The 25,555-nt window shown below is 47.6% G+C and overlaps 1 protein-coding gene across 5 annotated transcripts in view; it reads right to left on the bottom strand.

Annotated features, from left to right (window-relative positions):
• AUTS2 (activator of transcription and developmental regulator AUTS2) overlaps positions 1 to 25,555 on the bottom strand; it is a 1,158,197-nt gene that overhangs the window by 289,284 nt on the left and 843,358 nt on the right. For all 5 annotated transcript variants that reach the window (XM_073884256.1, XM_073884253.1, XM_073884254.1 and 2 more), the window contains one exon: positions 22,472 to 22,501. In XM_073884256.1, coding sequence (XP_073740357.1) covers positions 22,472 to 22,501 — 30 coding nt within the window. The remainder of the gene's footprint in view (positions 1 to 22,471; positions 22,502 to 25,555) is intronic.

Below are 25,555 nucleotides of genomic sequence, written 5' to 3'. Positions count from 1 at the left end.
TTTCCTCATGGGCGCCTCGTATGGCTGTGGTAAGGGTTTAAGGAACTAACACTTTGTGGCGGGCCTGGTCCATGAGTGGTGCTTGTGAAGTGTCAGGTCCCCCACCCTTCCGTCAGCACTTCTAGTTTCCGGTCACACAGACTGGACTCATGGTCACGTTGCTCTGAAGACGAGGAGATCTCCTACCACTCACTCCGGCTCTGCTAACCTTGGCTTACACAGGAGTCTCGCTGAACCCACAGCCTGGCCCATCCACCATGGCCCCAGAAGAGGCTCGCAGGCCCATCACCTAGGAACTGCAAAGGTGCCTGAGCCGCTGTGTTTATGACCTCCGTTTTACAGGTAAAGAAGCCCAGGTGATTGGGCTCTGGACTGTGCAAAACAAAGTGTTTTTTTCAGTTTAGGTTCAGATTACGCTGTGGGATGGTCCCAAAAGGAGCTGAGAAAGAATGTCTTCTCTGGACACAGCCAACCACGAGTTTTAAAAGAGCCGGAGCTTGGTTTGAACCTGGACTCCTACAGTTTAGCTATCGTTCTGATGATTCGGACTCGAAGGACATGCAAGTCCACGAATCAGCTGGGAACTTGGCACAGAACACGCTCGGTTTATACCCACAGCTGAAATTACCACCACTGGGAACCAAACACCCTCCTTTCTCCTGGATGCCAGTCCTAGAACCTTCCCAACCAAGAAGAGCTACATTGTGCCTCCGTTTTGCAAATGGTTAGAAGACATCATTCTCCCACCGATGATGCCCATGAAGGGAGAAAACTCCTGTCAGAACCTAATGAGGAGAAGGGGGGGGATAAGGCACAGGACTGATGACTTATCACAAAGAAGTATGTAGGATTTTGTGATACACGTTTACAAATAAGGGAAGGACTATGACATTCATCCTTCCTCACATTTAGGTTTAAATGGAAGCCGATCTTAGCTCCCCCTCCTCAGAAAAGACCACGCATCCCAGCTAATGAAGAGGGCCACGAGCTGCCATACGTGTGCGCTGCTAGCTGCCCATATTTCGGCTGTTTCTGACGAGCCCATGTTGGGAGTAGCCGTAGAGAGGGGCAGACAGCCACCCCAAGATCTCTGCAGAGGTGAGTAACTCTGAAATGTTTCCCCTCGGCAGTCCACTCTGGAGTCAGATAAAGAAGCATCGTTGTCAGAAGCTGCACAACAAATTCTGACAGAGTCTGGCAAGAAAATCCAGTACCCACAAAGCAAGGCAATGGCTTGCTCATGATCGGGTTTACTCCTGAGGTACGGTCCCTGAGGAGAAATTTCCGAAAGGGGGCCAAGGAATAAATTCCCACCAGCTGCCTGGAAACATCAACAAAGTCCGGGAAGGGAGGTGGGAGATACCTCCCCTTCCTGCACCCTCAAAAACAATGACTTCCTGTTTAAGGAGCACAAGAGAGGAGTAATTCACCTCCTCACAAAGCCTGGCCACTTGGCAGCCGTCCAAGAATGTGAAGAGAAACCTTGAATTTTGAAAACATAATAGACAAGGGAGTCAGCTTAAGAAAAGATTTCATCTATCAGCTAACAAGAGGCTGGGGTCATGAAGTAGGGTATTCTTTATACTTGAGAGACAGAGCTAAAACTCACAAAAAAGGCGCTAGCCGGAGCGGGGGATGGGCAGCCCTGGCACAATGTTCTTAGCATGTAATAGAGGTTGCTGTTTCAAGGAGGCTTATCATTTCTTCTGACATCCTGACAGAAATGTGTAATATAGAAGTTTAGCAGTGTGGGCAGGTTAAATTATACGAGGCAGAGGAAATCATTTCCCCGTGAACTGGAGTGTTGCTGTAGGCCACATGGGGTGGTGCGGCAGCCCCGGCACCCCCAGCCCCAGCACCCCCAGCCCCGGGTCTGAAGGGAGGGCAGCCTTGGGAGGGGGCCGAGCCCAGGATGAGTGCCAGGCTCAAGGGCTTGAGTTAGCAAAGCAGCAGCCCTTGAAGGGGGAATCTGGATGTTGGCAGGCTTTGCGCTCGGCCTTTGTTGGCTCTTCTAACTCTCTTGGGCACATGAGCAGTGTGGCCGAAGAGCCCTTGGAAACCAAGAGGCGGACAAGGCACGTCCGGAGGGTGTTCGAGCAAAGCTCTCTGCTTACCGGCGCTTCTCTACCCCGAGGATGTAAGTAACAAAAGCACTGCTCAACATAACGGCCGTGAAGATTCTGAAGGGCCTTTTAATCATCAGAGAAAGATTAAACTGCATTCAGTAAAATCTCGAGTTAGGCATATTTAACTGTAATCTGAGTCTTTTAAAATTATGCCTCTGCATCTCTGTAAGTGACACGTCCCTATCAGCCCGGCGTGTGGCCGATGGGTCCCACATGCACGCGGCAGAAACATCTAGATGCCAAAATACCATTTCCTCCCCAGGAAAAGCAGTTGTCAGTGCACTGCATTCTACCTGCGCTGGGATGTGGGCAAAAGAAGCTGCAACTGTTTCTGCACGATTTTGCGACTGGGCTCCCTGGCGCACTGGGAGGGGCCCCTCCTCCAGCCTGAAAGGTCGCTCCTGCCTCCCTCCCAGAGAGAGAGCACACGGCTGAGGTGTGAACACAAAGAAACGAGAGAAATGACAGGCATCCATGATCCTCTGGCATTTTTATTAAGATGGCTGCTCCTAAGCACCACACGTGGCACGTGCCACTTCCTGCCACTTAATAAAAGGATCCGAGGAGGTGGGGAAAATGACCTCCTTTTATAGGTGAGACCAGTGAGGCCCAGGTCACATGGTGGGCAGGCTGAGGGCTGGCCCAGAGTCGTGCTGCCCGGAATAAAGGGAGAGTATGGCTGTCACCTTGCCCCTGAGGCTGCACCCCTCACCCCTGCTATGGGTGCACATGCGCACTATCATGCACACGTGGTCCTTTCCGGAGGAGGCACTTAAGAAAACTGCGGAAGTTAATAAAAAGACCGACTTAACACCTGCCAGGGGTGGGGTGGGGTGCACAGATTACTTCCTGGACTCCGCCTTACGGCCTTTCTGGCAGCCTGTGTCCCAAAGGTAAGGCTGCAGGGGGGCCCTGCAGGGGGACCCAGGCTACGGGGCCCTCAGCAAATCACACTTCACGCTCCAGGGCCCGCCCGCTGACATGTGCAGCCAGGTGACGCCAGGGTCAAACTCGACATGCAGGGCAGCTGCGACTGGGAGGCGAGGTCACGGAAGGGTGGCGGGAGAGCCCGGGCCAGGGCTGCCGGGACCCTGGTGGGGCGGGCGGGCTCGGTGCGTGAAGTGTGATGCTGTGTGCTCTGTGCTTCTGCGGGCGGAGACGCAGAGGCTGTCCTGCCACCAGCTCTGGTCACAACTCAGCACTGCTCGTCGTCCCCGTCCCTCCGAGTTCTCACATGCCCTCTCAGCGCTTTGGAAACGCGGCTGATGCTGGTATCTCTGAACACTTTACAGGTAGCGGGCATTATTGCCAAACGACGATAGAATTTCTCCCAAATTACACATGACACTAACACTAAGAGCAAACTTGTTCACCTGGATCAATGTTATCGCAGTGAACGCAAGACTTTACACTGATATGTCACAGATGAGAAGGAAACTGTCTTCCACCAAGAGTTCTCTTTAACCAAAATCAGAGAAGCTTTTGGGAGTGCCTGTTGATTAAAAGAACAATCTGGCCATGGGCTATGGGTACGGAATTGGTGGTGAGAGGCTCGAGGCAAAAGAGCTGAAGCAAGTGAGCTGGCTTTTTGTGCTGGTCAAGGAAGGAAGCTAACATTCTGTTACAGCACCTACGGTGTGCATGCATGCAAACACTTGTGTGTGCACATCTTATTTCACTCTCAACACCCCGAACAGCCCTGCGAGGCAGGGATTAGCATTGTGCCAGCTTTATATCTAAGGATACTGAAGTTAAGAGGGGTAAGGTGACTGACAAAGCTCACACAGCTAGAAAGGGGCTCAGCTGTCACCGAAACCAGGTTTTCCTGACCCTGAGCTCATGGTTCTTTGTTGAAACTGTGTCTCTGATATGCAGGCCACGCTTTAGAAGCGTCAGGGGCGGTTTTGGAAACGCAGACTCCTGCACTCCACCTGGAGACTTTTCACCTGGAAACTTCTCCACCAGAGTCCCCAGGCTCGAGTGAAGCATCTCTCTGTGCACGGCACTCCAGGTGACTGTGGTGTGCAGCCAGGTGGGGAACCTCCCTCCATGCTCGGCTCCTGGGAAGTCCCACACTCCAGTCTCGACACCTGACCAGGTGTTCCATCTCTTCTTCGGCTCTGCAGGCTGCCACCCTCGGCTTGCTAATGATCCAATCAGATGAATGAGCCAGGACCAGGCACAGACACTAGGAGCATCTTTGCTCTCCTTACTTAGTCCTTGCCATTGCCACCTGCCATGTCCCAGGATCAAGGCCACCAGAATCAAGGCCATGGGCCTAACCACAGGCATGAGTGGAAATAAAGCTGCAATTTTAGGAGCCTCCTCTCTACTCCTGAGGGTTCAGAATATGACAGGACTCTTACATTTGCCCAGAACTCACCCAGTATTCTCCACTCAATACTGAAATTACCCCCAGGAATGTTAAAAAGAGCAGCACCAATGGTGTATTCCATTCCATAGTCAGCACTCGGAAGCGAAAATAAAGCACAGGCCTAAAGGAGTAGAAAGTGTCTGAGAGTCTGTGTGCTGGGTATGGCTGATGGAGAAGGGAGGGCTCAGCAAGAGGACAGAACTTAACACGACAACTGTAACAACTATCATTTCTGTAGTTCCTGTGGATGGCACTGCATCTCATCACCATGGCCCTGAGGGTTAGGAATCCTTATGGAGTTTCTGGGAGCTTCCATGATGAGTTAAGTCACCCCAGCAGTTGGTTCTGGATTCTAGGTCTTCTGAGTCCAAGACCAAGGCTTAAAGCCGACTTTCCTCATCACTGGATCCCAGAAATAGACTGAGAGTCAGAAACCCAAGACGATGGTAGTTTTCTGGTGTGACCGAGTGGGGAAGGTTTAAACAGAGACGTTAAAACAGCGTCACCTTCACAAGGCAAGAGACGACACTCATTTGGACGTTGTTGCCATCTGTCCACATCAGAAGGTCTGGAGACCCACATGCTTTGTGGCAGGCACTGCTTTTTGCCTCCCCAGAAGCCACTCCCTCTCTTTCTTTATTGCTAAACAGAACTCCAGGACAGCACAATGCCGGCTCCCAGGGGCAATCCTGATTAAGCAAGGAAATCTAGGCCTTTTTTGCTTTTCTCGTTTCCTATGCACCTAGGATTGGGCTGTTCCAGCCAAAGAGAGATAAAAGGTCCTTGACCATCTACCTCCTTCCTGTCTGCCTTCTATGTGTTCTGCAAGGACCCTGGATAGTACCTTATAAGGAAAAGGGGTCTTTGCTGGTGTCGCTCAATTAAAGATCTTGCAGTGAGGAGATTATCTCAGATTACCAGATTATTCAGGGTAGGCTCTGAATGCGATCACAAGTATCCTTATAAGAGAGAGGCAGAGGGAAATCCAACACACAAAAGGGGAGAAAGCTATGTGAAGACAGAGGCGGTGTGTGGAGTGATGTGGCCACACGCAGAGAAAGGCCAGCAGCCACCAGAAGCTGGAAGAGGCAAGGGATGGAGTGGAGGGAGTATGGCCCAGAGGAAACGAGGCTGAACTTCTAGCCGCCGGATCTATGAGAGAATAAATTTCTGTTGTTTTAAAGCTACCAAGTTGGTGGTCATTTGTGATAGCAGCCACGGGAAACCCACACAGAGCCCGAGCCACTGTCGGCCATTCTGTTGCTGCAGCTGACCACATCCTAAGTCCTGTGTCTCTGTCATACGCAGAGCAAAACTTAAACAAGACTGACAGAGGTACTGCTCCACTTCTGACCACAGCAGATACTTTCTAGAACGTGTGTTCTCCGGTGATCCCCACGAATGCTGGGAAGTCTCTGTGACACCACCCACCCCCAGCGTGGTGCTGCCAACTTTAGAGAGTACGCCTACCATTAAATTCCCCAGCTTTGTTTCCTAGGCAGTGCATGGCTGCAGCCTTCACTGATAGCGACCACCCCAGCAGGCAGGGTCCTCAGTGCCCTGCGTCCTAAAGCACTCAGAACACCCGGTGAGCACGGGGTAGGACCAGCGGAAGCCGCACCTCTTCGGTACATAGCACACACGAAGCTCTGTCTCAGCAACGGTGTGAAAGACGTCTCCTAGGGTTCGGAGTCCCAGAGACATGGAGCATGGTGGGGGGAGGGGAGGGTAAAAAAAAAAAAAACCTTACACTGTTCAACAGGAGTAAATTTAACAGAAATTAATTGAAAAGCCTCCTCAGAAGGAAAACCAGAGCTGAGGTGGAGAGGGAACTTGCGTGAAATCTACTTAGAGATGATAAAGCCGGTCCTGGCCCTCATTGCCTATGCTCTTCAGGGTGTCTCCTGTTCCTTCAAAGCTTAGTGGTTTCCTGCTGATTCTCTCTATGAGGCCTTGTTCCCAGATTTCGCTGACCAGTGCCGTGACAGTGCTTTCACCTCTGATCTTCTCCTACCTCTTTCAGACGTACATATTTTGGGTCCTATTTCCCAAAAAGTCTGCCTTTGGCAAGCTGACTTGGTTGTAATCGATTAATCAGCTTATGTGTGTTGGGGTCTGGGGGCTGAAGGGTGGGAAGCAGTAGAATGGGACCAGCAGGGGGGACCCTGTGGGGGGACTGAAATCAAAAATTTACTATTTATTGTTCTGTATCTAGATTAAAAAACAAAACAGCAGCAGCAGCTCAGAGGCATTAGGTAAACTGCCCAAGGTCACGGTCACAGTCACACAAGACTATCTGGATCCGGCTGCAAGGTGGTCTCACTACCTTATCGTTCTTAGGCACCTCCTACACCCAAAGCTTCGGGACCACTGACCTCCCGGGTCTGACACCCAGAGAGCACCCTAGGACCAAACTTCCCGGAGCTGTGGCTTGGCCTGTCAGACTGCACAGTCCATGCATTTTCTACCAGAGGCTAGCTATCGTGCTGAGCTCAGCCAGATTCAGAATGCCTTGGCCAGTCTAAGAGCACATGTCTTGCCATGAGGCAAAGACCACAGTATGCTTCCTCTGGCCAAAAACCATCCATCAGCACCACAATTGGTGGGTAAAAATATGATGTGAAACAGATATCTGTGTAGTCTCAAAGTATCTCCGAAGAGCCTTATTACTTAGAAAAGAGAAACCAGCACCTTTACAACGTTCAAACCTGGCAGACCTCACATTAACTGAGGGTCCTAGCTGCCACCAGTGGCGGGAAGATCTCACCGGCTCCCTAATGTGACTCACTGAGAAGGGCCCGTCACTTCCACGGTATTCCTGCCAAAATGGAATAACCTCAACCTGATTAGGAGGAAACACCAGACAGACCCAAATTGCAGGATGGATAGTCCACAGAATTCTGTCACTGGGTCCCCAAAAAAAGGGCATTATGGGGGGAACAGGTGAACTCTGAACAAGGTGTACAGATTTAGCTAACGGTAGGTTAATTTCCTGGTTTAGGTATCTGCAGTTTTGGGAGATACAACATCAGGGAAAAGCTGGGTGAAGGGGATATGGGAGCTTCCTCTGTTATTTTGTGTAAATCTAAATTATTTCAAAATAAAAAAATTAAAAAAAAAAAAAGCAGCAACAAAACCCTTCCAAACACCACATGCTTCATGCTTTCTTAAAGGATTATCTCCATGCTGGATTTTAGGTATGGCGGCAACTGCCACCTCAGGTGGGCCCTCTGGGGGTCTGAGGACCTCCAGATAAGCAGTAACTTGCTGATTCGAAATCTGGTCTTTGAAAGTCACAGTGGCTCCGTGTGTGAGTGCCTGGAGTCAGGGACTCAGAGCCCAACCCCTGCTCTGCTCCCCGGGGCCGGCTTCGCCCTTGCACAGCATCTTTCAGCGTGCTTAGAGGAGATGTTCCTGCAGGTTGCTGACAGGTGAAAAGGCTGGCTGCGCTTTCTAGAGGACCCCATTTCACTTTCAAGTCGAGGAATGAGAATGGTGGGAAATCCAGCTGTCTTCTCTCTACACCACCCCCTTTCAGGTTTCTGAGGGAGATGAATGTGAAGGGGGGAAGGGAGTGAGACGGTTCTGCTTGCACTCGTCTTCTTTTCCTTATTTTAGAGCCAAGGGGAGCAGCCCCCTAACCTTACTTCCTGCCAGGAGCCTAAACCTTACAGCAGTGCAAAGCACATGGCTGCTTCTTCCACCAGCATCCCTGCTTTGCTCTTCTGTCCTTGTTTACTGCAGCTGGGGGGCCAGACCTCTAGTCTCTAGGGGCCCTTCCAGGGATGCCAAGTCATGGCCAACCAGGCCCCGAGGAGCTGCCCACACTGAGACAGCTGCCAACCCCACTGATCTTTAGGGCTGCTGAGTCCTGCATGTTCAAGACAGGTCCCTCTTGGGCACACACCAGCGGCGTGGAAGCCGAGCTGCCCAGCTGACTCTGCTCCGGTTTTCTTAAAGAAAGCTTATCGTAGGCTGTAACTGAGTGACTGTGGGGTCCCCTAGAAGTGAGACACTGAAACAGTGTCACCAAGGATGGTGTGGTGTAACTGCGACACTGACCAGAGAAGGCATGGGGGAACTGTCACCAACCAAAGCATTAACCTTTGGCCTCAGTTCATCCCCTGCTTCAAGTTCCTCACATGTAAAATGGGATATGAAATATTCCTTTATGTGGGGTGTTTGTTATGAGGTTCAGAGGAGCTAAATGTATGGCGCTTTCACACATTTAGCATAAAAAAGCTACACGGGCGGCACAACCGAACGCACTTAACATGACCGAGATGTACACTTACAAGTGGTCAAGATGGCACATTTTGTTATTTTTGCCACCACTAAAAATAAAGGAAGGCATTCTGAATATTTTAAAAAAAGCTACACAAACATCAGGTGCTATGATTCATATATGGCTATTTTGTTCTTAATGGTTATAGTCCCCACGTATATTTATTCCTGAATTAGATGTAGACAAAACTGCAGCATTCTGGTTGGGCTCCCACTCACACCAACAGATCCAACTGTCTCCACTACTCCGCAGGCTCCTGGTCTCCCACACACTGACCTACAGTTCTGATCGTTCCTGCTCCAACAGTGTGCCCAGCCTTCTGACTTCGCCCAGCAGAGGGTCCTGCAATCCCCCATGAACTCACATTTCCTGGATCCCTTACTCTCAGTGACCAACTGATGGCAGCACCCATACCCACCCCGCTGGACTCAACCCCATATACCGGTGGTCAGCAAACCACAGTCACTCCGCTGCAGAAAGGCCTCCAAATCTAACTCCTGCCTTTCCCATTACTTTAGCTGACATCCCTATCACTTCAACTAGTAGGACAACTTTCTCTTTGGTCATCTGGCCCAAGTTTCCTTCGTATCCTTCACACCACTGCCAGAATTCTCTTCCAGAAAGGCAAATCTGATGTGTCCTTCACCTGCAAGAAGTACTCAGTGGGCTCCTGTCTGGATCCAGTCCAAACCCTTAGCCTGCCATCCAGGCCTGTCTACATGATAGGACTTATTTATATCAGCACACACTTCACGGTTCTTCGCCTTTTTGCAAATGATATCCTGTTGGCCTGTGATCCTCACCATCCTTCCTCCCTAGCAGGCCTCCGCATCCATGTGTTTCAGTCAGATCTATTTTCTACACAGTATGGTTTGGTTGTTTGCAGTCCGACACCCTGCCGTTCTTCAGCATACACTCTGGGGGATCTTGTAATTCATCAAGGTACCTCAGCTTTCTTTGTAATCAGACCTTCTCTCTCTGAAGAACTGTTCTATCTTTGTCAACTCTCCATCCCTAGTTCCCAGGATGGTGCTTGCCCCAGCACAGAGTGAGAGCCAAGGCTGCGGAATAAACCACGAGTGAGAGTGGCTGTGACTGAGCTTATTAACTTCTAGTCTCAGGAAAACCAACTCAGCGAGGCTGCCTGTGACACTTTAAGAAGTACAGCCGTGGACACAAATGAGGGACCCCAGGATGCCAACGATTCCTTATTGGACACATAAGTTACATCCGGTACCCCAGACAAGTAATGGACTAACTGGTATCCCAGTGACTTGGATCCTTGTATCTCAAGGTGACTGTCCTTTTTTCCTTTTTTTTTTAAATTAGGGGGGCGGGGGAGGGGTAGAGGGGGAGAGAGATAATCTTAAGCAGGTTCCATGCCCAGCCTAGAGCCCAACGCGGGGCTTGATCTCACAACCCTGAGATCATGACTGAGCCACGCAGGTGCCCCAAGGTGACTGTTTTATACTTGGGGATTAACACATCATCCACTATATTAAAAGTATTAATAAATTCTGGACTATGCTGAATACATGTACCTATGAACCCTCCCTCCCTCAAGCTATAAAATCCTGTGCCCTTCTGTAACTTTTAATAGCTTAACTTAAGCAAAACAGAATCTGTGAATGCACTTAAGGTGATTCTATATATATTTAGGCAACTATTTTATATAATTATAATATATAATTATTATATGCATTCTAGGTGTTCATATTTGAGACCCTGCGATCACGATAAAGTGCTGGCTTTGGACGATCCAGGCAGCTGGGACAGCCTGCGAGAGGCATCTCTGAGTGCCTGACCCACGTGGCAGGAAGCTGAGGGGACGCTTGGCGGCCATGTTGTTGTCTGTTCAACTCTCACCTTTCTGGGCCCTCTACCTACTCCAACACCACACAGGTCACCTCCAGAACAGCACTCACAGACAACATGGCCCAGGCTTTCCACAGCCTTCTCTGCAGAACGGAACGTAGAACCGAACCCAGGCTAAGCCAATTGGGTTCCTTCCCTTAGATTTTAGTAGCTACAGTGGAAAAGGCCAGGCAGTGTCTCTTCCGCTGGCTGAGGCTAAGCAAAGCTCAGGAGGATGGGTCATGATTTTGCCCAGTAGGAGACACCAAGTCTCAGAAACAATCAGAATGAAGTAGACAGGTACAAAGTAGAGACAAGACATGGAGGGCGCTTAATATTCTGGTCTGTGCTTCTGAAATACAGTCCATATCACCACCATTCTGATGGCTTAGTTACTGCAATGCTTACTTGAATTCCAAAAGCACATACACTTCCTTACTGTTAGTTTGGATTTAATTTCTGTTACTTGAAACAAAAAAAAGAATCTTAAAAACACAAAAACAAAACCTCGCTAAACATAAATATAGCCAAAGCTGTTAAAACTTTAAAAGCGTTAAAACGACCCAAAGACTTCATAAAGGCTCTTGTAGGAGTTCTATTCTAAGGATGTATTTAAGGGTGTAGAGAGCATGTATTTTATCTAGCTACAAAAGGCTGACGAATCCCTTTATACAATGAATAATTGCTCTGTAACTGATTTGTTGGTCAATGCCGATTTTCTTCCATGGCTACTCTTCTTCAAGTGGGCCTACCTAGACATCATCGTGAGTTCTGGTGGGGGCGAGAGTGCAAGTGTGACTCTACTTAAGTAAATGATCCACATATGTTGTCACGCTCTCTCTGGGGGATACGTTATTTAAAATTATTGCTGCATTCTAAATAGACCATCTGAGAGGGATAATTACTTTTCAATGACTGGATCAATATTTTTGTTTTTGTCCTTTACTACTTGAGTGATTAGATCTAAGGCCAGAGGAGAAAATCAGGTCAGTCCCCCAGACCTACTGCAATCTCGTGGGGCAGATCAATGTGTGTTCCTGGGAGCCCAAGGAGGAGAGTGAGGCCAGGGAGCGTCATCCCTTGTGTGCTAACTTAATTTCAGATTTCTGCATGAGAAAAGGCATGGTGATCTGGGGCTCTTCTGATGCAACATTTACACACCTGCCCCGAGGGTACAGGTACAGCTCATTTCGTGTGTGGCTTACTGAATACGTCCATGAATTTATGACACTGCCACCTACAAAGCCAAGGGGAGGCGCGGCTTGTCCGCTCTGTCTTGGTGGGATAGCATCTTAGGCTTGGAAGAGAGAGAGAGAGAGATGATGGGGCTACAGAGGTGAAGAACAAAAGGCAACGTCCACGCTGTGGGCCCGTGTGATCATTCAAGTGCCTGGCAATCAGGATCCGCCGGGATGGAACTGGAGATGATTTCGCTCTAACAGGACAGGCCCTGACCTGTTTTATTGGGAGACAAATCTTAAATTATCCTTTTGAGGAACATGATTCAACAGATGTTTATTATAGCCTTTCCAGTAAGAGTAAGAAAAAGGATGCTAAGCAATAGGAAAGGATGAAGCATTCTGCCCGAGTGGCTTCTTGCCCTTAACCTCAGAAAATCAACGTTTTTCAAGTACCTCAGGAGCACCATTTGCATGCAAGTAATGTCGTACCTGCGAATGGGACTTATTACTTAATTAAAGCTCATCACAGAGCATCTTTTTCTGAGCAGTATTTTGTTGGATGTTAGAATTACAATTGAAAGTGATAAAATACTCTTTGAACATTTCCTTTTATTTCTAAATCGTTACTATTCTCCATAGTGTTTTCCTATCAGGCCGCAGGCTTATTGGAACATGGCAATGAGGGGGGCCCAAGCTCAGTGGCTCAGAGTGCTGCCTCCGGAGCCAAGGAAACCTGGCTTTGGAAACCCGGCTCTGCCATTAGCCGGTGTATGACCCCGGGCGTGTTACCTCAGCTCTCTCTGTGACTCAGTTTCTTCCTCTGTAGACCGGCGATGGTATTAGCACCTACCTGTTAGGGTTACGGTGTGGGTTAAACAAGTCAAAATACGTAAAGCACTATAAACACTATTTAAATAGTACTTGTTAAGTATCTCTACGTGGCATGGAAAACTACAGGACGTGAAGTGGGGGAGATCTGGATAAGAGGTGAGGAATCCCATCTCTGCCATCCTTAGGACATTAGGGAAGTTACTTAACATTTTTGAACCTCAGTTTCGTTATACAGAAGACGGGGAAATCATGCCCATACTTCATCGGGTGATTGTGACTCTCATAAAAAGCTAATGTATAAGACATCGTGGTCAACATTTCCAAGTGGGTTTACCAGACTATCAGGCTCAGTCCCGCTGCATGGATGGGCATGGATTCTGCCATGCCGAGGACCCACGCTTCCCTCCCTTTGTCTGACCACAGACAGACAATCACAATAAAATCAGCCCCAGGTCTGGCAGGGACCTGCCCCCACCCACCTCAGAGGGCTAAGCATCAAGGAGAGAGAGCACTTTAATATGCACCAGGCAGCCAGTCACCCGCCAGTCTGGGATGTCCAGAGACACACACACCTGCAGGCTGGCTCCCCATAAATTCTTTCCCTGGCTTCCTTCTCAGAGCAAGAGGAGAACAGCCACTGCTTAGGCCACCCCCCTGCAGCACCTCTGCGCAGGAAGTCAGGGCCCTTGGGCTCCCCATCAGACGCCTGCCTGAAGCACACACTGGAGCTGGGGAACTTGCCTGAGAAGCCAGTAAAATTTTAATGCACTCTGTAGTGCGGTCATGTCATACTCGGTTATGGCAAATAATCCCAGATGCCTGCAGAGGTAAAATGGAGCTGTAATGTGCTTGCCTCCTAACCCGAGCTGACAGCAATGATGTACGACTACCATTAGCGGAAAATATCACTTCAACTAACCCATGATCCAGCTCCGCTCAGGGTCACATTATCCATGAGGAACAAATTACACTCCCAAAGTAAATACAAATTTTCTACACGAAATGGGTACAAAAAAAGGGAAGGGGGCGATCCATTCTCTTCACCAGCACACTGCTGAGTGACACAGATGATAAAGGACAGGACAAATCATTGGCTGACAGAGTGCTGTGCCGTAATCAGCTCAGCCGGCACGCACTCCAGCCGATAAACACTATATTCTCCCCTTAGTGGCAAATACATAATCTTTAACACGGACATGGCTGCTTCAGATATTTACTACCATCCAGGCTGCAAGGATGCCCCACGCAGCATCTGCTGCCAGAAAAGGAGAGATCCCGTGGCCCTGATGAACCCCAAGACCCTTTGCAAAGGAGGGAGTCAGTGTCTGGGGATGAACAAGGAGTTCTGGAAATGGCAGACAAAAGCACAGAGTTAAAACTGTCTTGCGGGGGGCAGCTCAGGAGCCGTGTTGGTATCACAGACCCTTCTCCTAGGTGCTGGTTTTTACAGGAAGAAAAGCCTGGAGAGACCACAGGAGATGCAAGAGGCTCTGGACCAAAAGCTCAGACATGAGGCTCTGTTCCAGGCCCCGTGCTTCCCTGCACTGTCCGGACAACTGTGACAAGTCCCGTTCCCCCTTTCTGGGACTTTGATCATCAACAGAGCATCTTCAGGTAGAACACTAATATTTAGAGGGCACCTACTAAGTGTCAAGCACACGCTAGGTGTGGGGTACTTGCCGGAGTGTATGGTTTAATAAGATATGAAAGATTTACACAAAGCTTTGCACTAACGAAGACTGAGTTCCTTGAGCAATAGTTGATGTTTAGTCTGCTGTTGGTAAAGCTCCCTGATTACTCACCATGACCCACAGGCTGATTTTGCCACTCACCTGTAAGAGTCAAACTACGTACCTTGCAGATTTCCCTTCTCAACTTGGACAATTGCTTCCCAGGTTAAATTTAAAAACTCACATTTCAGAAGAGCTTGTACATCTGAATTGTCATTGAACCCCAACTGTATTTATTCAATATTCATTGAGCAACTGCCACATTTGAATTTTTAGAAGCTAGTGGGGTTGTGGGTGAATAGATAAGACACAGTCTAAGTCTCTTCTAGCAGAAGGAGGGTGAGGCACAGGGAGGAATATACACAAAGGGTTCTCAGGTGGCACTTCTGGGCATATCCCAACTCTGGGATATGGGGGCAGGGAGGCAGCATGTTATGGGAAGAAGAGCCCGGATCCTGGTATCTTAAGACATGGTTCAAATCTCACCTCCATCACTTAACTTCCTCTTCAGTTTCATTTTCTTTATTTGTAAAAAGATGACACGTACTTGAGAAGATAGGTCCTTGAAAGGATCTGTCACCAAGTTTGGCACATTGTAGATGATCAACATTGTTGCATATGAAGATACATATAAATCCCCAGAGTAAATATTGAAACAGGTCCTATAAGATGACATTTGTAAAAATGTTTTGAATAGTACAATGTTCTCTCTATTGTGAAATGGCATTTCTTCTTCTTAGTTATTATTAACCCTAATCTCATTGGTTTCCAGCTCCCAAGAAATGAATAGCATATGCATTTTCGGACCAAGAAATAAGGAAAAGCTCTACGATGTATACAAGGTGGGCAATTTGACCTTCCTAGCTGTACCTTTGATTAAAAAAAGAAGAAAAAGAGGAAGAAAGGTAATATACTTTAATCCAAAGAATTTTGGGACTTTTGAAAGGATAAAATTTGGCTAATTATGAATACAACCTGATACAGAGATTTTATTATCCTTATCACACCTAGAATGGCAAAATTACAGGGAGCAATGAACTGTAACTATATTACCAACCAGAAGTTGCCAAGGGGGGATTAACTGAGGTAACCGCACACACAAATACACATCTGCATGACTAAAAAGAAATTCATACATTTTTCCTGGGGGCAGAACACTCTCTAGCTGGAATAGTGAGTAAGACAGACTCCTCTGACAACCAAAGAGCAATCCAACCCAGATTATACTCTCTTTAAAGCCACGTGCATAAAACATGTTGCCAAAGGCATCACTACGACAGATGCCTCTGCTTATGAGCTTCCTGGTCTTCAGGTGGCTCAGGGTTCATGGTCAATTTCATGAGGATAAAAGCCATTGCCTCCACCTACCTCTTCCTTGGCCTTGTAACCTTCCCTGCAGGTCAGCAGTACAATCCAAGCCAATGGTTCATTCTAAGAGAAAGCAGCTGACTTTTGCTCTGGGGCTGTAGAATCATGAACTCAACCCCAGGTGATTTCCAGAATCCCCAAAAGAATTCCTTTCACAGGCCAAATAATACTTATTACCAATCAAGTGAGTTCTTAAAACACATCACATAAGCTAGCTCTTCACTAGTTCCCGTGCTCTCCTAAATAGTTAGGGTAACTGAGGAACAGAGATTAAACTAATTGCACTGCTCCCTCCCTCCCTCTCCACAGGTACATAGGAACACACCTAACAGAGCCAGGCAGTGACAACGTCCATGATAATTCACTGGTAGATACTTGAAAAAAAAAAACATGGTGGATGTGAATGACTGCATGAATGAACCAACAGATAATGACCTTGTTCAGACATTAGGCCCATATATAAGTTTCCTTTAGTTACCTGAAAGAGTCAACACAGATTCACCACAACCTACCCACCATGTTTATTCCCTCTTGGGAAATAGAGAGAGAAGAGAGAATGGAGACAATCCTTATACAGTCTTCTTTCTACACTGGCCAAGAGAAAATAAAAGCATGTATTAATTTCCCTCTGGGTCTGCCATGTTGTGGGGGCCTAGGAAAATAGCTACATAGGAAATCAGGATATTCAGTGTAGATCAGTGAATCTAGCTTCATCTTACAGATGGCAAAACCAAGGCTCAGCACTATTAGGTAACTTGCCCAAGACCCCACAGCTCGTTAGTGTGAATTAAGAAACTAGGTCTTCTGAGTACCCTCCAAAACCCACCCAAGATGAACAAAAGAACATCTAGAACCTGTTCTTTATTCTCACTATTCAGTCTAAGAAACAAGAGTTTAGCTAAAGATGTCTGACAGATTTCCAATAATTCTTGAGTACTCCTTTTATTGATTTATATTTAATTGAAAACTCTGTATATTTATAACCTCTCGTTTTCAGGTGTATGGCATGGTAGTAGGGGAGAGATATGCTACATACACATTCCCTGTCAAGGAAGCAATGTTTGGTTTGGCATCAGGTCTCTGTGATAGGAAAAAGAGAATAACTTAATGAGTCAGGATTTAAAATAATTTGCTGCATAAATTTAATCCAAAGATGATCTGAATAGGAATTCTGGATGGATACGACGGAATTAAACCAGTTGGAAATATGATGATGTTCGAAGAACAATGAAATGCCATTCTGACCTGGACAAAAGCTCGTAGGGGCAAGAAGAGGCTGAGTGGATGGGCATTATGGAAATCAGGCATCCAAAATGGAAAGCTCTTGAAACTCGGCCAAAAATTGTAGAAACTGCCCAAATAACCTGGCTAATTTATAAAGGGCTTAGAAGTATCTTAGGAGAAAATAAAATTGTAAAGGAAATCCAGAAAGCTGGAAGAAGAGAGCACCTATTTGCTGGAGTCCGGGAACTAAGCCCCGGGATTGATACAAAGCACACTCAAGTCTGGGCATCAGTTTTCTGAACCAGTTTCACTTACCCTCCATTTGGAGATGGATATCCAGGAAAGGAAATGCCCATTTACCAAAAACCATGAACATTACTGATTGCCTAATTTGTGCCAGGCGCTATGCTAAGTGCTGGGGATAAAAAGTAAGAACATGGGTCCCTGCTCTTCTCCTGGGCAATGGTGGTTTGCTTTGCTGCTCTGAAATTGGAAGGGGGGACAAAATTCCTTTTTCTAGCTGCAAAATAGGACAGTGTCTCTCACTGTCTCCCGATCAGCACAGGTCCTGTTTCAAAACTGAAGACTGAGGTTCTACAAGCGACAATGAGGGCCTTCTGAGCTTCTGGAATGTTGCTGAGGGCGCACAATCTCTACCAAGTGTGAACTGTGGCCAATCAGGGGATGGGACTCCTCCACTATAAGCATGAGCCACATGCCCAGTCTCCAGTTTGACATCTCAGCAGTTTCTGAGCCCTTCAGAAGCCAAGTGAGGCATGTGGTTTGTGTGGAGTTAGGAACATAAGCCTTCGCTGATTTTCTCGCTGCTTTTCTTAGAAGCTGCCCTCTTCCCACACAAGTGAACACAAAATGATCAAATACAACACATTTTAGCATGAATCAAAAAATGAGAATGCACCAAAAAGTATGTGCATGTGGGAAGAGGGGCAGGGGGAGACAGGCAGCATGGGCCGCTGACGCAGACAAATAGGAGTACTGCATTAGCAGTTGGCAGTGTCCTGGCAGGCTGTCCCGGGCATTCGAGAGCAAGTCACAGGAACCAAGAAAGCCTGGGTGTTAAAAAGCCCAGAGAAGGAAAGTACCACCAGGAGTCCTGTTCACGGCTACGTTAGGGAAAGGAGAATGGTTTCTATCTGGGAAGAGAGTGTGTGCGTACTGTGTGTCTGTGTATCCCGTGTATCTGTCCACGTAAGGAAGTGGGTGCACGTACATGCACAACGCCCCTATAGTTTTCAAGTCTTCTGTGCTATCAACATTTTAAGAGCATTGAACAAGGAGAAAGAAAATGTCTTTCTTTGACATTTGTGATAAAGCAGTGGTTCTCAAAATGAATTGCATTATCAAAGTTATCTATGGAAGCTCTGCAAAAAATACAGATGCACTAGCCCCACCCCAGAGGTAGTGAACTGGACCCTCTCTCCTGTGACAGGTGTCGGCAACTGACATTGGCGTATGGTACAAGGATCATCTGATTCCTGCAGGACAGCACGCTTGCTCTTGGCTCCAGGTTGTGCCCAGAGGAAAGCCTGATATTTGGGATAAGGAATTTAAAAATCACTGTACGGGGGATCCTTTGAAATTTCCCAACACTTCCATTCAGTTTGTAACAAGACATGCCCTAGGGGATGAAGGATGAGCCTCAGGTTTGAGTGAAACACACACACACACACACACACACACACATACCCTCCTGTTCTCTGGCAGTTTCTCTGACAGATCTTGAGCTTTCTTGAGGAGGACAGCCTTCTTAGTTTCCCAAGTGAGTCTCTCACTTCACCCCGAGTAAAACTCATGAGAGCTAACATTTATGAGCACGTAATGCGGACCAGGAGCTGAGCCAAGCATCTTCATTTAATCGTTACGGAACTATGGTGGAGCTGTTGGTACCCCATTTGGGAGATGAGAGCACTGAGGCTTGCCCACTGCCACCAAGTAGTAAAGCAGAGCCAAGCCTGAGCCATCAGACTCGGGGCCCCAAGTGCTTGACCACTGGGCAAGATGCCTTCCAACCAGCTTTGTCCTGTGGCCACACAATAAACAGGAACTGGGTGGATGGAGAGAGAACTACTTTTAATCTCTACATTAATTTTATAACCAAATAGGGAGTGTTTCTTAGTAGGATGGGCTGCTGCCAGGGGTAGAGGTAGAGAGGAAATAAGAGAAAACACGGGCCAAATATGTGGAAAAATGCACGTTGCCTCTTTGTTCTTGTGATACCAATTCACTTTGAATGGGAGACTGGAATAATTGCTTCATTTGGGCGATTAAGGCACAAAGGGCTTCCTCCTTTCTTTATGCCAAGTACAAGAAAGAACATTCCCACACCAAAGATGCGGAGTGTTCACTGCCTTCTCTAGCCCCCACCCAACGCCTACCTTCCCAAAGGCCTCCAGGTTCTTGGCCACTAATGCGAAGCGTGCCCATGTGGCTGGGAGGCGGGGCTGAGAGGGGCTTTGCTCAGTGGTTCATCAGGGCCTTTTCCACAAACAAGTGTGTCTCCTGCATGCGTGGAAAGCTCTGCTTTTCTCGCCCCTTTCCCAGTCACTTCCACATTAATTAGTAAGGGTATCATTTTATAAATTACAGCTTCATATCAGAGGAAAGCAGAGTTTATCTTAATTCAGTCAGCTGTGTGAAATACGGTACCCTAATTTTAGCCCGCCAGTGCTGCGGATCCCCGTGGAGTAAAAGAATGACAGGTCTTCCGGAGAGAAATCCCAGTGGGTCCCTGCAAGTCTCACTTTTGCCTCCAACAGCAACCCCGGTGAGGCTGCAGAAGGGATCCCAGGACACTGAGTGGCATCTTTTCCACCATTAGCAATTCAGATTTGAATGCGAATCCTCCAAGCAGCACATGAAAGCAGCCCCAGTTAGCTGTGGGGCTCGAAGGGGGGCCCAGGCAAGAGGCTCTGGCACAGAGGAGGCTGACAGGGGCCCGGGCTCCAGCGCGCAGCAGAAGCCTGGGAGGATGGTGTGAAAGTCGGTGATAAACACCAGACAATCTCAGTCCAAAAGGGGAAGCCTGACAGTCTTAACTGTAACAGAGCCAAGCAAGCACGACTGCAATTACAGTCTTGATTGCTCCTGCTGGGAGCCCTCTGGAGGAAGACTGGGTGGCAGGGCAGGGACAGATGATGGGAGCGTGGCTGGCAGCAGCTCCCCATGAGGAGGAGGGCCTGCAGGGACGCCACGGGCCACAGGAAAAGCCACCGGGGCGACCGGCCATCACCATCTTGTGCATTTGCTCTACACATCTCTTTACTCTACTTTGTGGCCCCGAAATCAACCCCAACCCTGAGTGGCGGGGCCCTGGCTCCCTTCCCACTGCCATTACTCTCTTCAGATGCTCTGCTGCTTTGCACACAGAGCTGGAACCCAGGGCGGCAAGGACGCGGGCATTCGGGTCCTGGCGAGGGACTTGTTGGGATGCTGTCAGTGTGCAGGAAACACCTCGGCCCCCGGAGCACTCTGAAAACCACAGATGACTCTGGTAATTCCTAGAATTACCAGAGTCAGGTGATCATCTGGACAAGCGGAGCTAGATACCTGCGGAGGTCCTGAGGTAACTGGGCCAGAATGAGGCCCAGGTATCAGGAGGTTTGCGGCCCCCCAAGGGATCCGGCTCTGCATTCCAAGTTGAGACCGCTGACCCGGACACCTACGTGCAATGCAACACTGGACAACCTTATCGCCTTCTACCACTGCTGGAGACCGGGGGACCTTTGGGAATTCCGTTTGGATGTAAAACCCAGAGGAAGGCGCATCCCCTTGGAGAAGTGCCACCAGCTTGGAAGGTGAGATCAACCATCACCTCTAAAAGATCTCCTGGACCATCCAGAAAGTACTGTACCCCCTGGGTGCCCGGGATGCCCGACAGAATGACGTGAAGAACGCCACGTGGGAATGTGGCCTAGAAGGCCCAGGGCCAGGGGGCACGCCTTGGACACTGAGCCTCTCCTGCTGTCCCTGTGCCTCTGGCACCCACACACCTGCTGCCCAAGGCCCGAGGGGACCTACTTGCAGGGAGCTAGGACTCCCAGGGGCTGGAGGAAGGAGGCTCCTAGTTGTCAGTTAAACAAAAGAATAATCCTCAGCCCCCTTTGCAGTGTGTACTTTCACTGTCATCCAGCAGCCCATTACCATGTCACAGCAAAGCACACCCTTCCATAGGTCACTTTGTTTAAAATGACATGGATAATGCACATGTCAGCAAGCTGACAGTCCTGGCCGTCCTTCAGAGATAAAAACCTCAAGGCGAGAGCCTGTTCTTATCTAGGGGACATGCATTGGTCTATCATCCAAGTCAGGCAGAACATGATTTCTCCAGAGAGCACTTTTTTCATTTCCTGATTTTAAGGAAATCAAATAAGCACCATTTGTCTTCATCTGAATATGCTTGACCTGCTCAAATGATGATGTCTCGCATTTTATAACAGGCTACATATGCTGAATTCAAATTAACGACAGTACAGAACAAGAGCCTTTAGATCTCTCTTGGAGTCTGGCAGCAGAGAAGGAGGGAAAATTCTGGGCTTGATGGGAAGATCCCACCAAATACTGACTGCAGGATTCTGAGTAAAACCACAAGCAAATAGGAGGCGAAAGGCAGAGAATGGGGCTCAAGAAATCCAGCTACTCAGGACAGACCCAGAAACTGGGGAAGGGATTACTGGTCCCTTCCTTTTGATGCCACGCAATACAGAAACCATGATGTTCAGGCAACTCTTTTCGAAATACATAAGGTAGGAATAAAATTAGGAAGAAATTTCGATGGGGGGTTGGGACAGCTAGAAAGAAAGACCAATCAAACAATCCCTTTGCCTCAGGCACAGAAAGTTCACTTTACCAGGCTGTGATCCAATCTTCTGAAAGCTCAAACACTGAGCTCCTTTTCTTGATCCATGTTGAACTGGATACACAGAAACTGGCGGCCATCAGCCTCAAAAGAGAATATGTACCTGCAGGAAGAACTGCCCTCCACCCTGGCGAGAAAAGAGCCGTTCCCACCCGAGCTCTCCTGACCACCCTTCATCCCATGATGAGAGTCTTAGAAGCACACCATTCATATTTCTATTAAGAAGGCCAATATGTACAGAAAAGCAGGAAGAAGCAGGGAGGTCATTAAAAGAAATGGAGAAATGACATTATAAATGCAAACTAGCAAGTTTAATGTTCCAATTGAGGATTAAAAAAGAAAAATCAGATGGTTATTAAAATAGTTTCCTCTTTTAAGATCTATAAAGTGAAAACTTGATGTTATATATACCCAATATTAACGGACATGTTTAAAAAAAATGAAACTCACAAAGTAAATACATTATTTCTTATCATAGGAAATGTCACTGTGTAAATACAACTGGTCTTTGCAGAACAGAAAAGGTGTGGTCAGTATGAAGCTGGCATCCCACCACCCTATAACTGTGTGGGAAAACCACGGTGCTCAACTGTGCCTACAATGGTGGGGGCGGGGGTCTTACCTTCTCTTCCTGGTCACTGTCGCTGTCACACTGAAAAGAAAGACAAGAGAATAAGGGTTAGTGCAAAAATTGAGTAGATTTTTGTTTTTGATACAGGAAAAAAAAAAAGAAGACAAGTAAAGGAATTAGGAAATATTGCCTGAACCATAAAGAGTTTCTTCAGCTCAAATGCTCATAAACCGAATCAGAAAGAGAATGCTGAGAAGCTGCTCTGTTGATTTCATTTGATGCCTTTGCTCTGTGGTTCTTCGTGGTCTGTGGACGAGATCTGGCAAGGTGCTTGGTCACAATGGTGAGCGGCCCCATTGCCCAGGAGAGGGGGTGCCCGCTGAGGAGCCAATCCGGCCACAGGATTAAGGTGAATCAGAATCATTCAATGGTATTCAGAGCAAATCAATATCTTAATGGAGACCTTCTACCTTCAGCTAATGTTAATACTTGTATCTCTCCTGGTGCTTTTTACACAGAAAAAAAAGCTAAACCTCTGGATGCTGCATTCTCTCATTCGGACTCTGAAGGAAACTGAACATAATAGGCAGAGCTCACCAGTTGTGATGGCTGCCTTTTCTAAGGCCCGGAAAAAAGAGGGAATATTCTCTAAAAAAATAAAAAAATAACAAGTACAAGAAGAGGTCAGGGAAGTAAATCAATAATATGGGCAAAGAAATATGTTTTAAGGAGGCAGACTCACATCATATCTAACAGATCCCAAATTCCAACTGGTAAGCTAAGTTTAGGATAACCAGAGAATGAGTTAACACAAAACTCTGGCTTCCTCATTAGAGGTGAAGGGGAAAAAAATAAAAACCACATTTTCCTTTTAAACCAGGAGTGTTTGTTATCCATCTGATTTTTAAAAAAGGGGTATGTGTTTTGTCAGAGTGAATGTGCAGCAGGATCAATAGATTTGTTCGTTCACTCAACAGTCCTTGATAAGCACTTCTAAGCTAGACAGATATTCGACCAAGACACAGGACTGGCCCTAGAGGAGCTTTCAGGCTAACGGTAAAGAGAAAGCTAGAACACAAACACTGAGCAGAGGTGTGGCGTGATGAGAGCCATACTCCATTAGGAGGACTCTTCCCATGGGGCGGAGGACAGACCACGTGCCACGGGGGAAGACACAGGTCATGGGTGACCAGTTTGGCAACTGTTACAACACTCTCTAAACCAGCACGAAGCATGGCTGAAGAAAGGGAGGAACATACGGCACAGCAATTCTGAAGGTAGAACCAATAGGACCTGGTAACACATGGGTATGATAAACAAGGACGAGGGATGAGTCTAGGATGATACAAAGGTTTTTAGTGTGGCCACGTGGACATGGCAGCTGATGTAGCTATGAAGAGAAATAGAAAATAAATTTGTTTATACAACAGCCACTACTGGCTAGACACCCACAGTTATGCACAAACCCCTTCTCCCTAGTCTGTACTTTATCCTGACATTTTGAAACTGAAAAAAGCCAGGTGGTCTCTCTTTTCCAACTTTCCTTGGAGCTAAGGGTACCCATAAGACATGCTCTTGGCTGACACTTGAGGAAATGTCTGCCGAGGGCTCTGAAAAATTTTTCTCTCTTCAAAAAAAGAAGAAAAGCCGGAAGCACCTGTCTCTTGCCTTTGAACGTGATTGTACAAGTATGTGATGTCCAGATCTGTGGCAGCCACCTTGCAAAAATGAGGCAGAAAGTCTAAATACACAATCAAGATGGTGGTGGCACAATGGAGACACTTGAATCAACCTAAGAGCAGCCTGCCTCTGGACATTTTTGTTCAGATAAAAATAATTTACCTTCTCGTTTAAACCATTGTTAGAATGCCTTAAATTGAGAGTAACAGAAACTCCATCCTAAAGGACATCTTGCTATTATAAGACACAACTGGGGGATTATTTCCTATTTCTAGCTTACCCTCTCTGCACTGCAAGTATTTAGGAACTCACATCACAAACTCCTAGACTAGGAGGTTCTAACATTTTCTACTGTCCATGCTAGCGCCTCCATGCCATAAGGCGAACAGAGTTTTAGTGACCATGCTTTAACCAAGTATAACTGCATTGTTTTCAACCAGGCTTCCAAACTCAGATGGTCTAAACTTACTTTTGCCTGATGAGTGATTTCCCTATTGTAATAAATCAAAAGAGGTGAGATGAAGACTTCGAAGGCCTAGGACAATACACTGATGAGATTCTCTTCTCCAGATCATGTGATTTTTTCCCCCCATTGCCTTTAATTAGGGCTTCTTTGAGGTTCCTAAGTTCCGGGCACATTTTCAAGAGTGACAAAGCATGATTCAGGAGGGGCGTGGAAGAGAGAAGCATTTTTTTGCCAGGCAGGCTCATCTTTCTCAGCTGTTCACAGTCCGCCTTGTGAGGTAATCAATGACAGCCGAAGGCTATGACACAGGTCTTGCCCGTGTCCCCAAGGACTGGTGTGTAGGGGGTAGAAGGAGTAGGGAGGCTGGGAAAGAGCCACCGCTGTCCATGTCCCCCCACCAATCCTAACAGCAGTATGTCCCTGGGAATGGTTATTTCTATCAAAGTGTTAAGCTTTCTGCTTTCCAACAGTCCAGTTCTAATTTCAAGGTCCACTTAATTCTGCATCAAGTAATTACTGATATACCCAGAAGCACCTTGTCTCCAGAGTTAAGCATATGGTGAAGAACTGAGACCTACTGGTATCCATTATGGAAGCAGCACGGATGCCAAGCCGATTAAAAATGCTCAGGCTCCCCACACAACATGCCGGGTGAGTGACAGCTCCTCGACAAGGCCAGTCGCAGAGTCTGCCAAAACAGTCTCTGCTGCACTGGGGCCCACATGGTGTGCTGAGAAAACAGTTCCATTTCTGGTATTAAATTCCCATACTGACCCGAGGACTTTGCCGTGAGCTCAGCAGGAGCGCACCATCCAATTTACAGCTCCGCTCTCCGGAGCCTCGAGTGCCAGCCCCTGGCAGAGACGAATGATGGTCAACCCCTCCAGCTCATAAATTATGCAAAGGCAATAAATGCACTCAGCAAACAGCGCCTAACGTTTGCCTAGCCTGGCTCCTGACACACTCTGTAAAAAGCCAGAAGCTCGACA

This window comes from Callorhinus ursinus, unplaced genomic scaffold, assembly GCF_003265705.2.
Source record: "Callorhinus ursinus isolate GAN/ISIS: 27379988/994484 unplaced genomic scaffold, GSC_fseal_2.0 scaffold55, whole genome shotgun sequence".
Classification (NCBI taxonomy): domain Eukaryota; kingdom Metazoa; phylum Chordata; class Mammalia; order Carnivora; family Otariidae; genus Callorhinus; species Callorhinus ursinus.
Note: the sequence above shows the minus strand (reverse complement) of the source record. Positions and strands in the feature narration are given on the sequence as shown.